At 42.0% G+C, this 19,214-nt stretch overlaps 1 protein-coding gene across 1 annotated transcript; it reads right to left on the bottom strand.

The window, feature by feature from the left end:
* Window positions 1–572: 572 nt before the first annotated feature.
* On the bottom strand, window positions 573–14,821 carry KDELR2 (KDEL endoplasmic reticulum protein retention receptor 2). Its single transcript, XM_069810132.1, has 5 exons — window positions 14,613–14,821; window positions 7,661–7,761; window positions 4,513–4,671; window positions 2,599–2,851; window positions 573–1,782 (listed from the first exon to the last, which is right to left on the bottom strand). Exons 1-5 carry the CDS (start codon window positions 14,701–14,703, stop codon window positions 1,748–1,750), a joined length of 639 nt encoding a protein of 212 aa, XP_069666233.1. The 5' UTR covers window positions 14,704–14,821; the 3' UTR covers window positions 573–1,747.
* Between the last annotated feature and the right edge of the window lie 4,393 nt (window positions 14,822–19,214).

Below are 19,214 nucleotides of genomic sequence, written 5' to 3'. Positions count from 1 at the left end.
ACAACAGCGAAGCGAATAACCTACCCAGATCCTGAAGAGTTCTCTCTCGTACTAACAAGCACAGATCTTGCGCAGCCCTATGGCTACAGCTAGAATCAGGCTCTGGTATTTCATTATGGGGACAGACCTTGGTTTCGGGCAACTCTGACCAGCAGTGGGATACTCAGGGTAGTACCTGAGACACCGGAGACTGCAGCGTCTTAGCATACACGCTCTGCAAATAAAAAACACTACTCACATTCAGGGTTAGGAATGATAACTACCATCATTATCCCCCTAGTTAGGGGTGAACTAAGTTAGAGAGGATAAATGGCTTATCAAGACAAAACAAAAACTTCGACAAGCACCAAACCCTCATCTGCACCAGGCTGGAGATTAAGCTCTCACGAAACAAGCAGAACTAAGTCAACCATTGCTTCATTCAGTGATTATGCCCCTTGTAGCCTTAAAAAGTTCATATTTCAATAGAGCAAACAGTGACATTAACCAACTCGTCCTTACTACAACTTTTCATCCGGTCTCAGGCTAACAAAACTTTAATTCAGGAATTAAAAAAAAAAAAAACCAAAACATTTTCACCATTTCATAAAGTGTTTATTGAGGATGGTAACACAGGATAAATCATGCAACAGCTCAGTAAAAAAAGGGAATCATTTAAAGGATAAAGAATGGTAACTGGTGCTGCTGATTTTGAAAAGTTTATAAAAAAAATACTAATTGTCCAAAAGTGACATCAAAAACCACTTGAAGCTGAACATGGAAGTTGCTTATAAAGCATTCATTAAAAAGAAAATGTAGATATTGTTTAAAATGATCACCTACAGATCACTGTAATCAACAACTTACAAGTCTCCCATTTCCATAGCTGCAATGGCGTAGCAGGGCTGTACATCCAAGATATTTAACCTTCATTTCCTGAACAAAGAATACAGTCACAAACATTTGCCACTAAGCAACACAACCGCATCTCTTGCCCTTCACGACCCGCGCTGCCAAGTGCTTTCATTATTGGGATTACCTTCCCAAACATCATGGCAAAACAGGAAAGGGCCCATCCTTGTGGCCTCAAGAGATTTCCTTATTGTCCTCTTGCCATCAGCCTGTTTTAGAAGGGGAACAACTACAAAATGTGTCTGTTCCCCTCCTGGCACCAACATATATTTTAAATGAGGAACTCCATGTCAGCAGATGGCACAAAGACTGGGCACCAGCACATCACATCAAACATCGGTGGTTTCAGATTTAGAGTTGACGTATATTCACTTTTTGGAAAAAAATAAATATAGTGGAATGAAAATTGAATCAAAGGGAAAGAACAGATGACTACCATCCATCAAGGATGCACATATCTGTGCACTAAAAAAAAAAATTTCAGTCATTTCAAAGAAATTATTGAAAATTAAAAAAAAAAGTTTGCACTTGTTCCTGGTCATAAACAATCTCACAAAAATCTCACTTTTGGAACTATTCCAATTGAAACCATACACTGAATTTATTAATACAGTATAAGTTTCTTTATGTAAAAAATCTTTATACATAGTAATAAAAAAGATAAAGGCAAGATGCATCAAACAGAAATCTGCTGGTTGTTTTTCCTCCGTTCTTACAGAGCCGCTGATGACTACCTGCACTATAAAGAGCTGTGTTTCTGACTTTCTGTCTCAAGCATCTTCGCCTTTGCTTGTGATAAGGATTGTTCTGTCCAAGCATCCAAAAGGACAGATGCTGGTGATGGTTTTTTTGGCACTTACGCTGGCAAACTGAGCTTCTTTCCCTTGAGTACTGTAAGGAAAAGTAGAAAAGAAAACAGTTAGCAAAACAAAGATGTGATCTAGGAGAAGCACACAGTTAAAACCTCAAAGGGACCAAAACCTATCACGCAGAGTCACTCTGTTACAAAATGGGGGCACTGCAGAGAGTCCTCCCAAGCTTGCCTCTCTCTCTTCAATACATACTGGTAAAACTATGATGAATTAACAACTATTCCAATCCTGCCCTCTTGTGGCACCCTGGAATTCCCACTTTTCATCCTCATAGGACATACCAGTCTATGACTGTGGTTTCTTAAGAGAGTTATGACTAAAATAACATAGCTCCGTATAGCTTTGTAGTTATATGATGGAAGCCGGAATGTGAGTGAGGGCAGAATTACTAATGCACCCAGCAGAAATGACTGCTTCTACACTTGGCGTAAACAGAAGCATCCAAAATCCTTTGGACTCTTAAGGTACTTAGAACACTGAGAAAGGTGTCTGTAAGCATGGAATCTGCACAAAACAGTGTACGTTGTCAGGAGAAGCATGAGGATCATGCTTATCGATGGAAGACAACAGCAACAAGTATTTAGCCATACTTATTTTAAATTTGTCAACTAAGTTCATCAGACCATTTATACATTTATATTCTATCCATACTCAAAAACAATCCTCAGAAACGCTCCACACTAGCAGAAAGTATACTTGATAAATCTATCAAGGAGATTTCAGTGGTAATTTGCACACAGAATTAACAACATAGCAATCTCAATATAGCAGATCCCTACGAACATGTTAATGGCTACATTCCACAACCTGAAGCTGGAAGTTTTGTACCACTTACCTTTTGTAACATACAAATAGAAGAAGTCACAGTAAAGAACGGTCTGGACCACACCAGCAACAACAGCTATGAGGTCAAAAAATCCCTCAAAATAGTAGCGCCAAATCCAGTTGACTAAGTACAAGGCACGGTACAGACCCAAGAAGAAAAGATAGTGAGTAGTGATGGTCTCTGCTTCCCCAGTTTTGCTGATCATAAAAAGTTGAGGGAGAATAGCAACTGATTCAAGATAGATGGAGAAGGTCCACAGTATCTGAAAGGAAAAAAAACCCAAACAAACCCCACATGTATATTCAACTGTCTTACTGATAACAGAAGCACAGAACATATTTGACTTGGCTTGACTTTTCACTCTAACAATGTTATGAATAGGTACAGTGTTGTGGCAAACTATCCTTGGTACAGGAAAAACTAAGTGAAAGCTTCATAATCAGCTGTGGGACAGTACAAGGGAACAACTCTCTTGGCAGACAATGGACTCTCCAAACCAGCTGTCCAGTGAAGTGGCAGGCATAGGTTTCCTCGTGAGGAAACTCATGTGCATCCTTCAGTTCAGGATTCACAGTACTATGAAATACAGCTTACAGAACTGGTGCTGTGAAAAGCTGCAGGGAAGATGAAGTCCTTTTTTCCCATTGTCCTGGCTTCAGCTGGGATAGAGTTAACTGTCCTCCTAGTAGCTGGTACAGTGCTATGTTTTGAGTTCAGTATGAGAAGAATGTTGATAACACTGATGTTTTCAGTTGTTGCTCAGTAGTGTTTAGTCTCAAGTCAAGGATTTTTCAGCTTCTCATGCCCAGCCAGCAAGAAAGCTGGAGGGGCACAAGAAGTTGGGAGGGGACACAGCCAGGGCAGCTGACCCAAAGTGGCCAAAGGGGTATTCCATACCATGTGATGTCACATGTAGTATATAAACTGGGAAGTGGGGGCAGGGAATCGCTGCTCAGGGACTAACTGGGTGTTGATCGGTGGGTGGTGAGCAATTGCACTGCGCATCATTTGTACATTCCAATCCTTTTATTACTACTGTTGTCATTTTATTAGTGTTATCATTATCATTATTAGTTTCTTCTTTTCTGTTCTATTAAACCGTTCTTATCTCAACCCATGGGTTTTACTTCTTTTCCCGATTTTCTCCCCCATCCCACTGGGTGGGGGGCAGCGAGTGAGCAGCTGCGTGGTGCTTAGTTGCTGGCTGGGGTTAAACCACGACACCCACGTTCTTCCAACTTTTTTAATCTATTGATTTAAGGAATGAGTTAATACAGAACAAAATAATGCCTCTAAGTGTTGCAATTAAAATTCCTTTACTCCCTAATAAAATAATTTAACTCTAACAAATATAAAAATGCAGCTCAGTCCACTTGAAAATAAGCACCTAAAGTTATTCTCTATTTTGTGGGAAAAATTACCTGTTTGAACTCTCTATAATTACATTTTTAATATAATTTTTCTGATAGGAAAACACATAGCTGCGTTTCAAAGACAATGCAATTTTTTCTAATACTCTAGACCATTTGTGATTCTACAAAATTTAAGATGTATTATAATTCCTTTTGTTTTCACCAGGTGGCACCAACTATCCTCAAACTGCATTCTGGGGCATTTCTTTAACAAACATAGCAAAAAGAAGGATACTTTTGAATTAATATAACCATCAGAGTGTACTGGGAAGAAGTTAGTCTTCTGCTTAGTAAAACGATCAACGTCGATCATAATGCTAGTCTCCTGAAGTGCCTTAAATTTTCACAAAAATCTACACTGTAAAGATGCATTAAGGAAACAGGATTAGCCTGAACCTACTAAACATAGACGTCTTTCAAGCATTCTTCAATCAGCCTAAAAATGCTCATCTTCATGTTCTAAATATTTTAAGAGAAAAAAAGTATAACCTCCTGCCCACAATCAACTCACCTCCAGAGGAGAGAAGTCATGATTGACAAGAAATGAGAGTCCACCAACAGGAACTATCAGAAACTCCACTCTGAATGTATCATGGTTTCCATCATAGGTGGCCTTAAATTTCATGTAGATCAGATACACAGTGGCATACGAGCAAGCAATGTAGATAAGCTGAAGAGCAAGGAAAGAAAAAACAAAAAAAACAAAACAACCCACAGAGGTTGCATGATTAGATCAAACTCACTGAACAAAGATATTCCCAGACACTAAGAGGAGTAAGTGCTGTCTTTTTTTTGGTTGTTTGTATTATTTGTTTACATGCTTTTGCAGTTCCAGGCTACGTAGTGGTATTTTAACTTTTCTCAGCAGAGTAGTAATTCAAAACCAATGACTCCGGGCTCTGCTGGTTTTGTTGCTCTAAAGGCATCACCTTGCCTCCAGTTGAAGTGAGTATCCAAAGTTTCTTTAAAGACCCTTTCCTGAGTAGACAGAACTAAGGAACTGACTGGAAAAGGAATACCCCTTCTGCTACTGCAGGGGAAGCACTGGCCCAAAACATTTAGGTTAAAAATATGCACATGAATACATGCAATAATGATGGAAGGGATCTATTTACATTCAAAAAGCCTGGGAGTGGTGTAGCTCATGGCAATTAAAAACCTATTCAATAAGCCCCATTTGGACTCAGCCATTTAACATACCACAAATTAGCTGATTTGATTTAGACCTTTAAACATCTCTAAAATCTGAAGAGTGGCAAGTGGACAGTGTTCTCCACCAACCAACAGGCCATAAAACCTGCACAACTAACAGACTGCTGGAAGCACTGAACCAGAGTTTGGTTTCAGTTTCAGCTGCTGTCTAACGTTAACATTTTTAATTGTTATGGTACAGCAGACTTCATAGCTATTCCCCGTGGAATAGGCAAATAGCCTTATTTTACAGATGAGAAAACAGAATCAGAGAGAATACATGACTTCCTGAAGGTCAATCTGCCATCACCAGGACAGAGCTCTTATTGTCCTGGAGACAACATAGTACAGTGGACTAGACAAATAGTTTAGCTTCTGCCTCAGTTTTAACACAAAGATTAAATATTCCAAACCATTTATCACATTAAATATAGGTTCTTTACAACTGCGAAGTAACAGATTAAAAACCCCACTGTTTGCAGATGTTACTCATCACAAACAGCACTGCTCACAAACACAAAATGCTACAAATACTGTATTAAGGAGCTCAGAATCCAAAGACTCTTTACTACACTAGCATCCCAGCTGACTGGAGATAAAGGACCAGAGGACAGGATATCAGATAGAGGGAACCCCTACTACAGGTGTAAACTAGTCGTAGTTAGTACAGTCATAGAAGACAACTAAGAAAGTGTGAATGAACCCCAACTCCTTATTAAAGATTTCTTCATGAGAATTATAATGTGTTTTGGGACACTCAGAAAGTTTTCATTTTAAAGATATCAAAATAAAAGAACAGTAGAAAAATGACTGCAGAGTGCACCAGCAAAAATGCATCCAATACTCAGATACAGGTAACAAAGAAACTATAAGATACAGGATGCTACAAATCACAAAAAATAGCCTGCAGATCATTAAGAAAGGCAGATAGTGAGAATTTGGATGTTTTCTGTATATATTCCTGGAACACAGAAGAAATTAATTTTCCTAAATATCTGATGATCACTGCCAGACAAATACAGCAAGTTGGCACCTGTAGTTTAATTAATATTTCTCTAAAAACACTGAAGACAATCCTAACTCTACAGAAATTAACAGGGTTTTTTTCTGCAAATTACGGCATTTTCCTCAGATTAGAAAGTTCATCTAGTTATGCTCTGGGTAAGCTTATTTGCATAATAGTTCCTGTTCTCTATAACTGTATAATGTTATATACTCCTAAATATATGCAGACAGAACAAGAAGCTGTGTTGAGACACTCAAACAGCTTTGTCTTGGCACTGCAATAATGGGCTGAAAAGCCAATTATATCTAACAGTCTCTCTAAGCAGTAATCTTTGAAACTGTAATAGAGGCTTCCATTTTGCAAGTCAATACTGGATTTGAACAGAGGACCACTCTTTCATTACTGGAAGGACCCAGTTTAGTATGAGGTTGAACATCACAAGTGTCATTTCATGTATTCATTCCTTTTCTGGGTAGGAGGGCTGCAGAACAAAGACATGGTCATGACCCTGAATCACAACCAATAAATAAATTGCAAAAAACCCAAGCTGCTCCTTCAGTGCACCCAACAGTAGCTTTCAATATCCTCAGAAATTACATAGGCAAAAAAGCTTGTATTTCAAGAATATTTTACTTAACATCCAGTTCTTCACCTACACTGTTAATATTAAAACTTAAGCACACACGTTTGACTTGTTAGAAGGTAACAGTGTGAGTGAGCTTAAGATCTAAAATTTTATTTTACAATATTATTCCCCTAATTCTTCAGTACATTTTGCATTATTGACTGTCTAGTCTTTCCTCTTGGCAAAGTTATACTGCCCTCTGAACTGAAGTTGAAAACCATCAAGAAAATCCAAGAATAAAGGAACTGGATTAAAAAGCTGTCTGCTCTGGTGCCACAAACATGCTGCACTCTCCCAGTTTACCGCTTTATTTTCTTTTACTCAGCACGAGAAATGGCAGGAATAAATAAGAAATAAGAAAAACATTCAGTAGGCAAGCAAACAGGGTATAATCTGATGGAAGCTACATTCCTAAAAGTATACTCCTGTCAACTTTTGATCAGCCTCTGACCAGACACTAGCTGCAATTCTGACAATGCATTTTGAACACTAATTTACCTTGTAGGGGATAAAAAGAGATTTGCCTAAGATCTAATGTCTCAATTAAGAAACAGAATTTATTTGAACCATTTTCCAAAAGCTTTTCATTTTCAATAACCAAAATGGCATTTGTTCTAAATGTCACAGTCCCCATACAAACAGTTTATAAAAACTGCATGTAGAGTCTAGAAAAAAGTAGGGGTTTGAGTCCATTCTCCACATTCTTTATCTAAAGCCCATCCAGAACTTATTCTGCAATAACTGTGCAGTTGGCTTATTTAAAGAGGCTTTTGTTAATGAAATTATGCACTCTGCGTACAACATTACTAGCTTTTCTAACTCTTCAGTATACTCTACCTTCATAGATGTGTTATACAATGAAATGAATGAAGTGAAGAGGTCCAGATAACGGGTAGTGAAGACCAGTGCAAACAGAAGCTGGCTTTTCCCAGAAATACCTAAAGTGATAAAAGAAATAATTAATTATTCAAAAAAGTCATGATGTGCTTTAAAACACTTGATGCCAAGGATGAGAAAGGATATATCCTTTATTTCTAAGCAAATTGATTACAGAATTAGGACAAAATCCAGGCTTCCAAGCTGTACAAACAGAACTGTAAGTTCATATATCTCAGTAGTGTGAATGTAAGTTACCTTGTACTGGAAGAGGTACTAGCACTGCACAAGATTTAGAAGCTACTCACAGCAGATAGCTTGCAGATGATATTTTTTGAAACTACACTATCTGTTCTGCATTATCATTGGGCACTATGCAGCAATGCTGCAATAGCTTTCAATTCTCACAGTGCTGTCACATGCCTCAGTATATTCTTTAGATGCTGAAGAGCTGGAAAGGTACAAGGGCAATAGATACTACAGATTCAGTGATAATCAGAAAGTATGCTAGCACCAATAACGTGATTTTAAAGGAATAAATCGATTTTAAAACATAAGGTAATTCAATTCAGAAACTTAATTGACCACACAGTGGGGGGAAAAAAAATTACCGAACAGTCAAAACCAAATGTTACTATGTACCATAACAAAATAAAAAAAACAAGAGAGAAGCAAGCTAAAATGAGAGACATCTACATTGCATTGCAAAGTAACTTTTGATTTTAGGCCAAAGCCCCAACATCAAAATATTTGTTTGTACTTATTAACTTCAGCCACTAGAGCAGAGTTAGAAGCATAAAAGCTTTGCACAGTCAACCACTAAAAGCTTCTGAAAACTGAGGTGAAGCATCGCTACGTAATATTGATGTAGTGGTGTGTCACAGCAGGGGGACAAAACAACCTAGCCTGCGCCTCTGTCTTGTTATTCCAATTACTCTTGTTTTCAGTCACCCAGGGTAAAAATATTTGAATCTGTTCAGCTAAGCATGCAAACATTGTTCAAAAAACAACAGGGAAAAATATTGTCTAGGAGAGGGTTATGATGCAAGGCTGAAAATCCTTGTTCCTTTATACAGGGATATTTCTGAGAAAGGCTTTTATTAACAGTGCCATAAAGCAATTAGAAGAAAGGCTATCTGCTACAGTTATTGAACTCCTTTTTCACTCTGGCTTAAGAAACATTGAATAAGCTGCCCCAGATGAAGGGACTTTATGTTTATACACAAAGTACAGGAATGGCTGAAACAGTAATAATTATAAAGGGTTCTTGTTTGCAACTTTCACATGTGAAATGTCTAGGAGGTGAGCCCCATGTGCTACCTGCAGAACAACCCAACTGCCCACAAGCAACTGCAGTACAGGAAACAGCAAATGCCTCAAAACCTACAGTTGTGCAAACTGTAAAACTATAAATCAAAAGCTCTAAATATTTAAAAAAAAACAAAAACAAACCCAAACACACCCCACCCCACAAACCAACCACTTCCCAAAGTTTAGAAAAAAATACATTTGACATTTCTTGAACTATAACTGTGTTGCCAAGTCAGCCAAAGCAGCGCTCTCAGTTGTATCCCAGGTGTGCTCACTGACGTTACAACCCCAGACAAAGCCCTGCTCTCATGCCAATAAAACCTCTCAGCTAGCAACACTGTCCTAAGGTCAGAACCTACAGGACAAAGAAACCCACCTGGACAGATTACAGTACAGCATCACACTACAGCACAGAGTTACATTAAATTATTTAGCGTGCTATCTTCTTTTAGTAAATAACTGCAAACCGCAAAAAAAGCATATAAGATACATTAACTATTGATAATGGCTATAAATTTGGATCTGGATGTATTGTCATGTAAATACAAGTAATATACCTGACAAATTCTTCTAAGCCATTGCCAGCCTCACCCCCGCTGCCCCAACCCAAAAGTTGTAATTTTTATTAAGGCTTTCAGTATTTACACTGAATTTTGAATCTTTAGAACAGTCAAATGATCCTGAAACACATCCTAAAGCTAAGCTGAAACTCATTTTCAAGTCAAGTAGGCTAGACTAGGCAAGGTTCAAAGTTTAAACTAAAGACCTATACAGAGACAGCCAAACTGGGAGAATGCAAGATCTATACCACTAGCAAAAACAGGGGGAGGAAACAGGTAAAAACTATGCTGTATTATGTGATGCATTTCAAAACTTTAGGAGAGATATCAATATACCTGCCACAGCACTGACCTTGGCTCACAGTTGGTAATTGCAATATACTGAGACTACACTGCCGTTATTCTCATCCTTCTCCCTTTCCTTTTACTCCCACAAACATTGCTTAGTTCTTGAGCTAAACACACACTTTTTTTTTTCTTCTTCTCAAGCTCTGGGCCCAAATTTCAAAGAGTCAAACCTCTCATTTTTGTTTCATCCTCAGACATGGAAAAACTCCAACTTCTGCAGTCTAGCTTAGCTAAAGCGATGAAACTTTAATTCAAAAGTTCAGCTGATTTTCACAGCCAGGGAGGAGAGCAGAGCTAAAATTGTAGTACTTCCTCATCAACTTCATCTTCCTATTGTGAGTTAGGTAAAGAGCGATAGGAAGCAGCAGAGGCATTCAGTTGGCCTGGCTGTGGAGTGTGTGTACACTACTTACTATGAACTGCACATCACAACCATAAAATCTACAAACAGAAGTTTTTCTAAGGAAAGCCAGCCCATGCTTTGTCATAGAAACTTCACAGACTTTTAAAAGTATTTAATTAAAAAAAGTGAGTTTGTTCAGTATGAAGACCACAGAACCACAACTTCTTTGGTTCTGCTAATAAAATACTAACATTATGAATCCTGTACTTTCACTTAAAAAAACTCAGCCTAACTCTAAACACAGATTTGTCAACAGAGAAAAGCAAAGTTTTCCTTCAAAGAGAAGGAAAGCCTACCTAAAGCAGCATTTTTTGAGAAAATACAGACAAATTGGCAACAGCCAATAGCAAAATACTGTCTAAAGTCTTCAGCATAGCATATGATCTGGTCCATAGTAGATACATAAACAGAATTATGAGACAGAGCTACGTTACCTAGCAAGAATATTACACATTTACCATCGACACTACTTTTTTAGAGTATTCAGCATATAATTTGACAGCCTTGCAACTGCAGGTCACCTTTAACACTTGACAAATGACACTGAGAAAAGCAAATACATTTTTAGGCAGTAATTCACAGTACAAACAACCTGATTTGGCTTGGGATGGATTAGAAAATAGTCTGAACATGACAATGTTTGAAAGCACAGGATTCTTCAAGTCTCATGAATTTCCTAATTATGACATGAAACCAATAATGGAGTTACCTGCTACATTCTCCACAGGTCCTAGTAATTATTTTTGAGCTGTCATCTGGACTGGCAAACATTATTCCAAATTCTAAATTTGGAAACTCAAATAACTAGTCATGCAAAAAATTGTTTCCCTTCCAGCTCTAAAATCATGACTTGATTATTAGGAAAAAAAAATACTAAGTTTGTCAAACACTGAAACCACAGACTGCTTCATAATGCAGATTATCCTAGCCTCACCTATTTTCCTCAATTAGAGGAGTCACTTCTATGGAAAGAAAATGGGGACTGATGTGTCTTCAGAAAACAGTAGGTTGCAGCAGAGGTACACATGCTGTCTCCCTCTCGTTTCCAGCTGCTTTTACAGGCCTCTGAGCTCCTCTTGGAACAAAGGCCTCAGCCACACACAGATGCAACCAGAAGAGAGGAGTCGGCACCATGTGGTTTGCCAGCTCTTAGCAGATCACAGCCTACAGTTTAGCAATCAGTTAGAAGCCTTTATTTATTTCCTAAGCTTCTACTGCTTCAAAAGTGCACAGTTAAAGCAGCAGCTGGTTTGCCCACATTTCCTTAGTCACCAATAACCATGAGTTATAAGTTTATTTAATTCATAAACTGCTCTAATATACAATGTACAGAAATTGGAGAAAGCCTGCTCACAAGAGGCATTTAGCAGCTGCTCACCCTTAATCAGTAACTATTTAGGGGTTACCGTTGTGTATGATTTTACAAACGTATTTTATGTGAATATATATTTATGAAGTTTTTATTAGTAGAAACCACAACTGACAACAACAAACCACTACATGGAACAGGATGGAGCCCCCAGAATAAAATCCCATGCTCCTTTGAGGTGCTCTTCTCATTCTAGACAAACTTGTTAGGCCTCAGACACTCACCTCATAGAAGTAACATGGATCTGGATTTACTCCTAAGGACTCAGGCAGAACTGGAAGACACCAAAACAACAACCCCAGACAAATGCATCCTGTTTCTTTTTTTTTTTTTGCTCAGGAAAATGAATGAAGCGGACGTTTTCTACCAAAAGAGTCCATGTCTGTATGTTTGTATTCAGGGATACCAGCTAATTTGGTAAAGGGAAGAGCTGAGGGCCCTATGTAATATAGGGCCATTTACTTTTCTGCATTGGAGAAAGCAGTACCAAAGATAACGATTGCTATGAGTCTACTTTCTTATGAATAAATCCCTAGTAAGAGATCCTCAAACACAACTGACTCAAGGAAAACAACATCAGATCACTTTTTAAGCAGAAAGATGGGACTAGATTATATTGCACTATACTGTGTAAATAACCTCACAACCAAAGATCACTTAAGAATCTCTTGGCTAAAACCCTATCTGAATTTTAGCCTTGCACTAGGATTTCTTGTTTTCCTTCTTCAGACAGCAAGAGATATTTAGTTTTTAGATCATTAACTCTGTTGTTGTTTGTAATCTTGACTGCATTTCTCAAGGAAGGTAGAGGACAGAAGAGTTGCAGAAGGCCAGGCCCTCTCCTGCCAGATCCAGACAGAATTCCTGACCCACTACAGCCTGAGCCAGGAAAGTTCATTAGGAAAGAGCTCTTGTGCTCCATGACCTGAGAAACAATAGTTCTGCGCTACCGTTGCATTTGGACCGTGGAGTCATTTGCTTGAGCTCTTTCGTAAAATTAAGAACAGTTTTAAGTGTGTTTAGAACCAAAGCTATGCATTAACTAGTTTTTCTTCTTTTGCGCTATCAAGTGATTAGCAAAAAGTGACTTGACATGAAAACATACAGAACCTGTACTTCCTTTTACCTGTAGAGCAAATCTCTTTCATTTCCTCATTCTCAGTTCTTTTCAGGTTGCAGCTTAAACTAATTCTTCACGCTCTTAACTGAAGACTTTACAGATGTATCTGTTCAAGAGCGTTAACTCAGTATTTGAATGGTATTTCATGTCAGCACGTGGTAAACCGATTTCAAGAATAACCACGCTTACTAATGAAGGAGAAGCTCACCAGAGAGAGGGCAAAGTCAAGCTCACAGTAAAACCCCAGTCCACAGCAAAACCACTATCTCCAGGGTCGGTGGCCTGATCCATGTAACGCAGAGCACCGAAATGCCCGTTTTGAATTACAACTCCTAGTTTTCCGAGAGAAATCAGCTATGCTGCAGTTATAATTGCAGTTGCAATTCCCTCCAACCACCACACCGTACACTAGAAGCAAAAAAAGCAAACCACATCACACGGAATTCGAGCAAGCACGTACAAAACACGGGAGGAAGAACAAGCGTTTCTCACCCGGGCTGGCAGAGGAGCAGCGGGAGCGGGGCTTCTCCCCGGCGCTCGGCCCGGAGGGCGGCCGGGACCCAGCTCCCCCCCCCCGCCACACCTCTCCCGCTGCCACGTCAGACCAGGCCAGGATCTCCACTGAAAGCCTATTCACTCCAGCCTGGAACCTCTCTCCTGCAGCTTCCTACTGCAGCTGGTCAGGCAAGCAAGAAAACACCCCAGAAGACCGATAAACGGCACGAATCGCGGTTTAATTCCTAGCGCAGCGAGAGCGGAAAACAAAAGCGAAGAAGAGGGCGCGTCAGTCAGCCGCGAATGCAAACCGGTGCGCGGGGGGGGGAAAGGGAGAGAGCGAGGGAAACTTCAGGATCTGCAAACTGCAAGTCAGCTACTCCCAACGCTGCACCAAAACCCGCTTCCACGCACCAGAGCGGCCCTTAAAGCTGCCCAGTAAACAGGCAGGCGGAAGGCTGTGCGCTGTCAGGAAAGGCGAGAAAATAAGCTCCATAGCGGCCCGGCGCGGGGAGGGGACAGGAGGGGAGGGGAGGGGAGGGAGGCTGCCCGCCCCGTGGGGGACGCATTCCTCCCCCCCCCTCCCCAAACCTGCCTCCCCATTCATTCGCTCGCCGCCGGGCAGTTACGTAAGGAAGGAGCGACCCTCCCGGGCAGCGCCGAGGTGGCGGAGCTCGGGGACCGAAGTACAAATAATAATGGCAACCGCTAAACCTTCGTGGAATCGCAGCTCCCACGAGTGCGGGGCGGGGGGGGGGGGGATGCGGCTTCCCCCTTCCTCCCTCCCGGCTGCCCACCCGCTTCCCCACACCCTGGTTTTGGAAGGGGGGCGAGTTCGGAGGGAGGTCGGTCAGGACGAAGGCTGAGCCCCCGCCCCCCCTTCCCCCCTGCGCTGAGGGGAGCGATCGTCCCTTTTCACCTGCCCGGGGCGAGCTCTGCCCTCCCGCTCCGGGGGCCTTCAAGGGGCGCCTCGGGGGACGGGACGGGACACACAATCCCCCCCTGCCCCGCCTCTCCCGGCTTCACCACAGCCGCCTCCCGGGCAAGTGGGGCAGGCGGGACCCCCCCCCGCGCTGGCCCCCAGCCCCCCCACCGGCTCGGCCGAGCTCTCCTCAGGGAGCGGTCCCCGAAGGGCGGCAGAGGCGATCGCAGCACACCCCTCCCCCGCCCTCGCCGCGGCGAGAAGGCGGCGATGGCGCCCAGCCCCCCCCAGCGAGGCTCCCCTCAGCCACCGCGGCCCGGAGCTGCCCCGGCCGGTCCCGCCGCCCTCCCCTCGCCTCGCCCGCCCAGCGGCCTTCCGCACGCACCCGCGCAGGAGCGGCTCTTCCAGATCTTGAGCAGCAGGATGATGATGGCCGCCAGGTGGGACAAGTCCCCGGTGAGGCGGAAGATGTTCATGGCGGCAGAGGCGGCGGCGCAGCCCGGAGCCGGGGAGCGAAAATGGCGTAAGCTCAGCGGGCACCGAGCGACGTGGCCCGGGGACGTGGCCAGACAGCCACCGCGCCCGGTGCACCCTGGGAAACGGGAGGGAGCGGCCCCGCCCCTCCGCCCCGCGCCGCCTACCCGCCGGGGGTGGCGGAGTCGTTAGCCCTGAGGCGAGACCCGTCCCCTCCGTCCGGGGCGCGGGGGGGGGACGACACGCACGGCCGCCCTCAGCCCTCCTAACCCCGGCGCTGAGAGGCGAGCGGCCCGGGGACGGGGGCCGGGCCCAGCCTCGGCGGGGCCTGGGCTCCCCGCCGGGCCCTGAGGAGGGAAGTCCTCGCTTCGGGTCCCGGGCAGGGTGTCCGGCCCCGAGGGCGGAGTAGGCCACGGTCCCCTTTTTTTTTGCCTTAAACTCTTCAGAAGCCCTTTCGGATGAATAAATTGGGGATTCTTTTGTTAGCGGGCAGTAAGCAGAGGGGAGCGCTGGGCAGGCGGGAGCGGCTCCTGCGCGGGGGAGGCCCCCAGCGCCGGGCGGGTGCCTGTCAGGGAAACAAGGACCCAGGACGAAGGGAGGAGAGAAGCTGCCCTGTAATTCAGCCGTCAGACGTTTGGCTGGTTGAGCAGTTGATGTTTGATAGCTGTCGTCATGCTTTGTGAAAACGAGCAATTGACTCGATTCGTGTTCGGTAGCCCAAGAGAGTATGCAAATCTTCCAAGAAATAAAATAGCAATTATTCCTTGCCGACAGTAAGGCTTTGTGAGTTAGCATGCTGCCGCTTTGCAGTCCTGAATCCCTAAACCTGAAGGAGGGCATCACCATCGTAGCTGTCCAGTGTGCAGTTCAAGGAGGTACCTCCTCTTAAGTGGTATTCTAGTAACTCTCCAATGCTTTGCTTTGCTATAGCATCTCAGAAAGTGTAAGTTACTTCTTAAAAAATCTCGGTTTACATTATTTCACGCCCCGTTTGAGGAAATAGCGCAAGGACTTCACAGTTACAGAATGGTGTACAGAACCACGTACAGAAAATTTCCCACAGCAGAAGGTTATGTTTTGTTTGAAAATTTATGAAAAGGATCCTAACTGCAATCTTTCATTTTCTTGTTTAAAACGTAGCATAAACATTGAAATCCTTAAAGGGCTCACCTATTCCCTGAAAGAAAAGAGAACTGATTAGTACCTCCTACTGAGTTTATCTTTTTTTAATAAGTACCCACAGTGTGACAGAAACAAATTTAGTTACTTTCAGTGATTAGGAATCAAAGCCTGTCCTCTTAAATCACTGTCTTTACAAGTACAGCAATACAACCTCTTGACAATGTCCACAGTATCTCTTAGCTTATGCTTAGAATGGTCTAAGAGGTTATATGTTACATTTGAAAAGTTTAATAGCTTTGAACTCTAGTAGATTAATTATTTTAAACAGATACTGAATAACTTGTGGCATCAAATAATGTTTGATGTAATTACCAGTAAGTTGCCTACTTGAGGACACGTTAGGGACCCAAATCCAGTACTCGGAAAATCTGTACTAAAGACGACAGCGTTTGACAGAACTCCCCAGGTCCATGGTATAGACTGCAACAGTGGGGGAGAAAGTGCAGCTATGTAAGTACAACCTCTGTGGTTGCAATGCAGTGGCACTTCCATCACTACATACAAGTGTAACAGTAAGGTCTGACAGTACAGTTTATGTCTTAGAGCACTGGCTGAACTAGCTGGATTAGCTGTTTGACACAGGCTTGATTGAAATATGTACATTTAATATGTCAGTTGTAAAGAATTCTAAAAGGATGAATACTGAAATAAAAGTAGCTAATAAAACCACTGACAGATGCATATCTGGAATCTATTTTAATAGATACATTAAAGGCAGAAAGCTGACATCCCTTCTCTCTCAACCCCTTTCACAGTTCATGCAGGATATAGTCAGAACTTGTTTGTGATCTAAGTTGTTTTCTGACATCTGATTAAATATTGAAACATGTCAGGCCCCAGTTAAACATGACCTAGGGCAGCTTTAGCTTGTGCATCAAACCAACACATGATTTTAACTACAGCAATAGCTATTCTTGAAAAATCAATACAGTTCTTTTCTATACAACAGTTTAAAATTATTGGGGAAATGAGTAGAAAATACTATCTTGCTGTGTTTGTGACAGATTAGCATTTTCCACTATTTTCGTATTTCTTCTCTAGGAATTTACTCTTTTCTCCTTGTCCCCCAAAGAGAAGATCGCAGATATTAAGTGAGATGCTGTGAAATATTTGTACGGCTAATTAATACCACCTAAAACATTGTAAGAGAAACGTTACACTGTTGCCAGCAAAGCAAGAAATCCAGCAATCACAATCCCTCCATTTAATACTGGAATGTATAGTCACTTGGATTGTAAGCTCTGAACATGCCTTGTGTTCCTGCATCATGAGGGCAAGAAAATCCTCTCATTAATCCGGATCAGAAAATCAGACTGATGCTGAACGGGAAGGGGCAGGAAGAGACAGATGGACATTGGCTGCTTGCTACTCACTGCAGAAAAAATGTAATACGTTTCTAGACTATCTATTTCTGGGTAGAATTAAAGAACCAGATGTGAATTTTGATAAAAGTATCCTGTGGTACAAAACTGCTACACGTCCTGATACCAGGCAAGGTCAGGTGGGGTGTATGAGCTAGTCTCATAATTTCTCTGTTTAAAGACTGAGTAGATAGATATGGAAAGATAGTTTGATAACGGATCAGACACTTCACTAAAATATGAAGTTCTGGATACCTGGATGGTACATAAGATTTATTTTGTTCTCTGAAAAGTTCATCATTTATCTGCACTTTTAAAAGCATGCTGTATAACAATGCACAAAATACTGTTTCTAAGGAGCAATTTCAGATGTTCTGAGGTACCGATAAAAGAAACTTAACATACATTGGAGTTTGTGTTTGTTCTTCGCAGGCCTGTCTTTTCTATCCAGTTTCCCGCCTGCCTTACTGGAAAGGGAAGTCAGATCTCTCACCTCAACAGCAGTGGAGTAAGCAGTCCACAAGGCTGTCCCACATCATATGACGCAGGAGAACAGGAGAGAATTTTTTATTAATCAGGACTATAAGGGAGTGAAATAAGGTTCTTAGTCCTCCTTAGGCCCATGTAGCTACAGATCTTGCTTTAAAAAACCAAAGCACACACTTATCAAAAACATTTTCACTGAGATAAAGAGACCGCATTGCTTAAAGTTGTGTACCAGCCTGGAGGAGAGGGGGGGGAAAAAAAAAAAGAAAAAAGGGGGAGAGATTATTTGAGATTTGATTTCTACTCCTCCTTAAGGAAGACAGCCTATCACAAGGGAACGAGGTACTGCTGTTTAACGAGTTAACATTCCTCGACTGATATGTTGTAATTGGCTGTGTGTACACTCAGAAGCAGCATGCGGTATCTATAACCACAACGCACTAAGAGCCAGAATACCAGGAAGTGCGCTATGGCCAATGCTACGGGATTACCTGCTCAAATGACACATTCCAGGCAACTATTCAATTTCATGTTTATTTGTGAGTGTCATTTGAGTTAGATGGACCTCTCTTATAAACCCGGGTGCATTTGACTGGCACACCTGGGAGGAATGCCTCACATCTGCTTCAACAGGGGCAGACAATGGGACTCTAACAAGGTCCCAGTCTAGTATGATGGGGCTGCAATCTGTGTTATGGGACAATAAATCAGATGGTGACGATCCTAAGATAGGCACAGCAGTCAAGTGATAAGCTAAATCTGCCATAATGCAGTACATAATTGCCTCTGGAATATTTGAGCAGATTAGACAGAGGCATAAAGGGCTTCTTAAAATTAAAGAAGGATGCCATTTTTTTTTAAAGCAATATCTTTAGAGCCTCACACTGATAGGAGTTGGTTAGCTCTGATGTGACAGATTGAGATCACTGGGAGTCAAACATTCCATGTACTACACAAATTTGACAACAGCCATAATGCCAGCTTTAACAGGGACAGTTTTCAGACACTGTGGATGGGTAGTTGTTTTCTTATCTTCAGGGATTTAAAGATACCACAGATGTGGCATGTTCTCAGTACCAGGTGGTAGGTATGTTTTCTCTATTGGTGATGCAGAACTAGTTTCCTAAACATGATTCTGAATATAAAGGTGTCAGGCACTGAAATAATAAGCCAACAAAGTATTTATTCCCATCTGTTAACTCCTTAAAAATCCTACATCCAATCAAATGAATTAAATGAAATACCTCCTTGTACAAACTGCTGGACAGGGCCACCTGCCAAGTGGTTCACAACACTCAGAAGAGCGAGGCCTACACCAGAGTTATGTCAGACTGTCAACAGTCGGATGTATATCCTGCAGTACGTACAGCAGTGCCTAGCAACCATCAGAGTAGTCACAAGTGGAGGGGAGAGCTGCAATTCTCGCAATATGCAGATAAGAAAATCATTGTCATGATATATATTCAACAGCAGATTTATGTATT

This window comes from Haliaeetus albicilla, chromosome 22 (assembly GCF_947461875.1).
Source record: "Haliaeetus albicilla chromosome 22, bHalAlb1.1, whole genome shotgun sequence".
In the NCBI taxonomy this organism is placed as follows: Eukaryota; Metazoa; Chordata; class Aves; order Accipitriformes; family Accipitridae; genus Haliaeetus; species Haliaeetus albicilla.
Note: the sequence above shows the minus strand (reverse complement) of the source record. Positions and strands in the feature narration are given on the sequence as shown.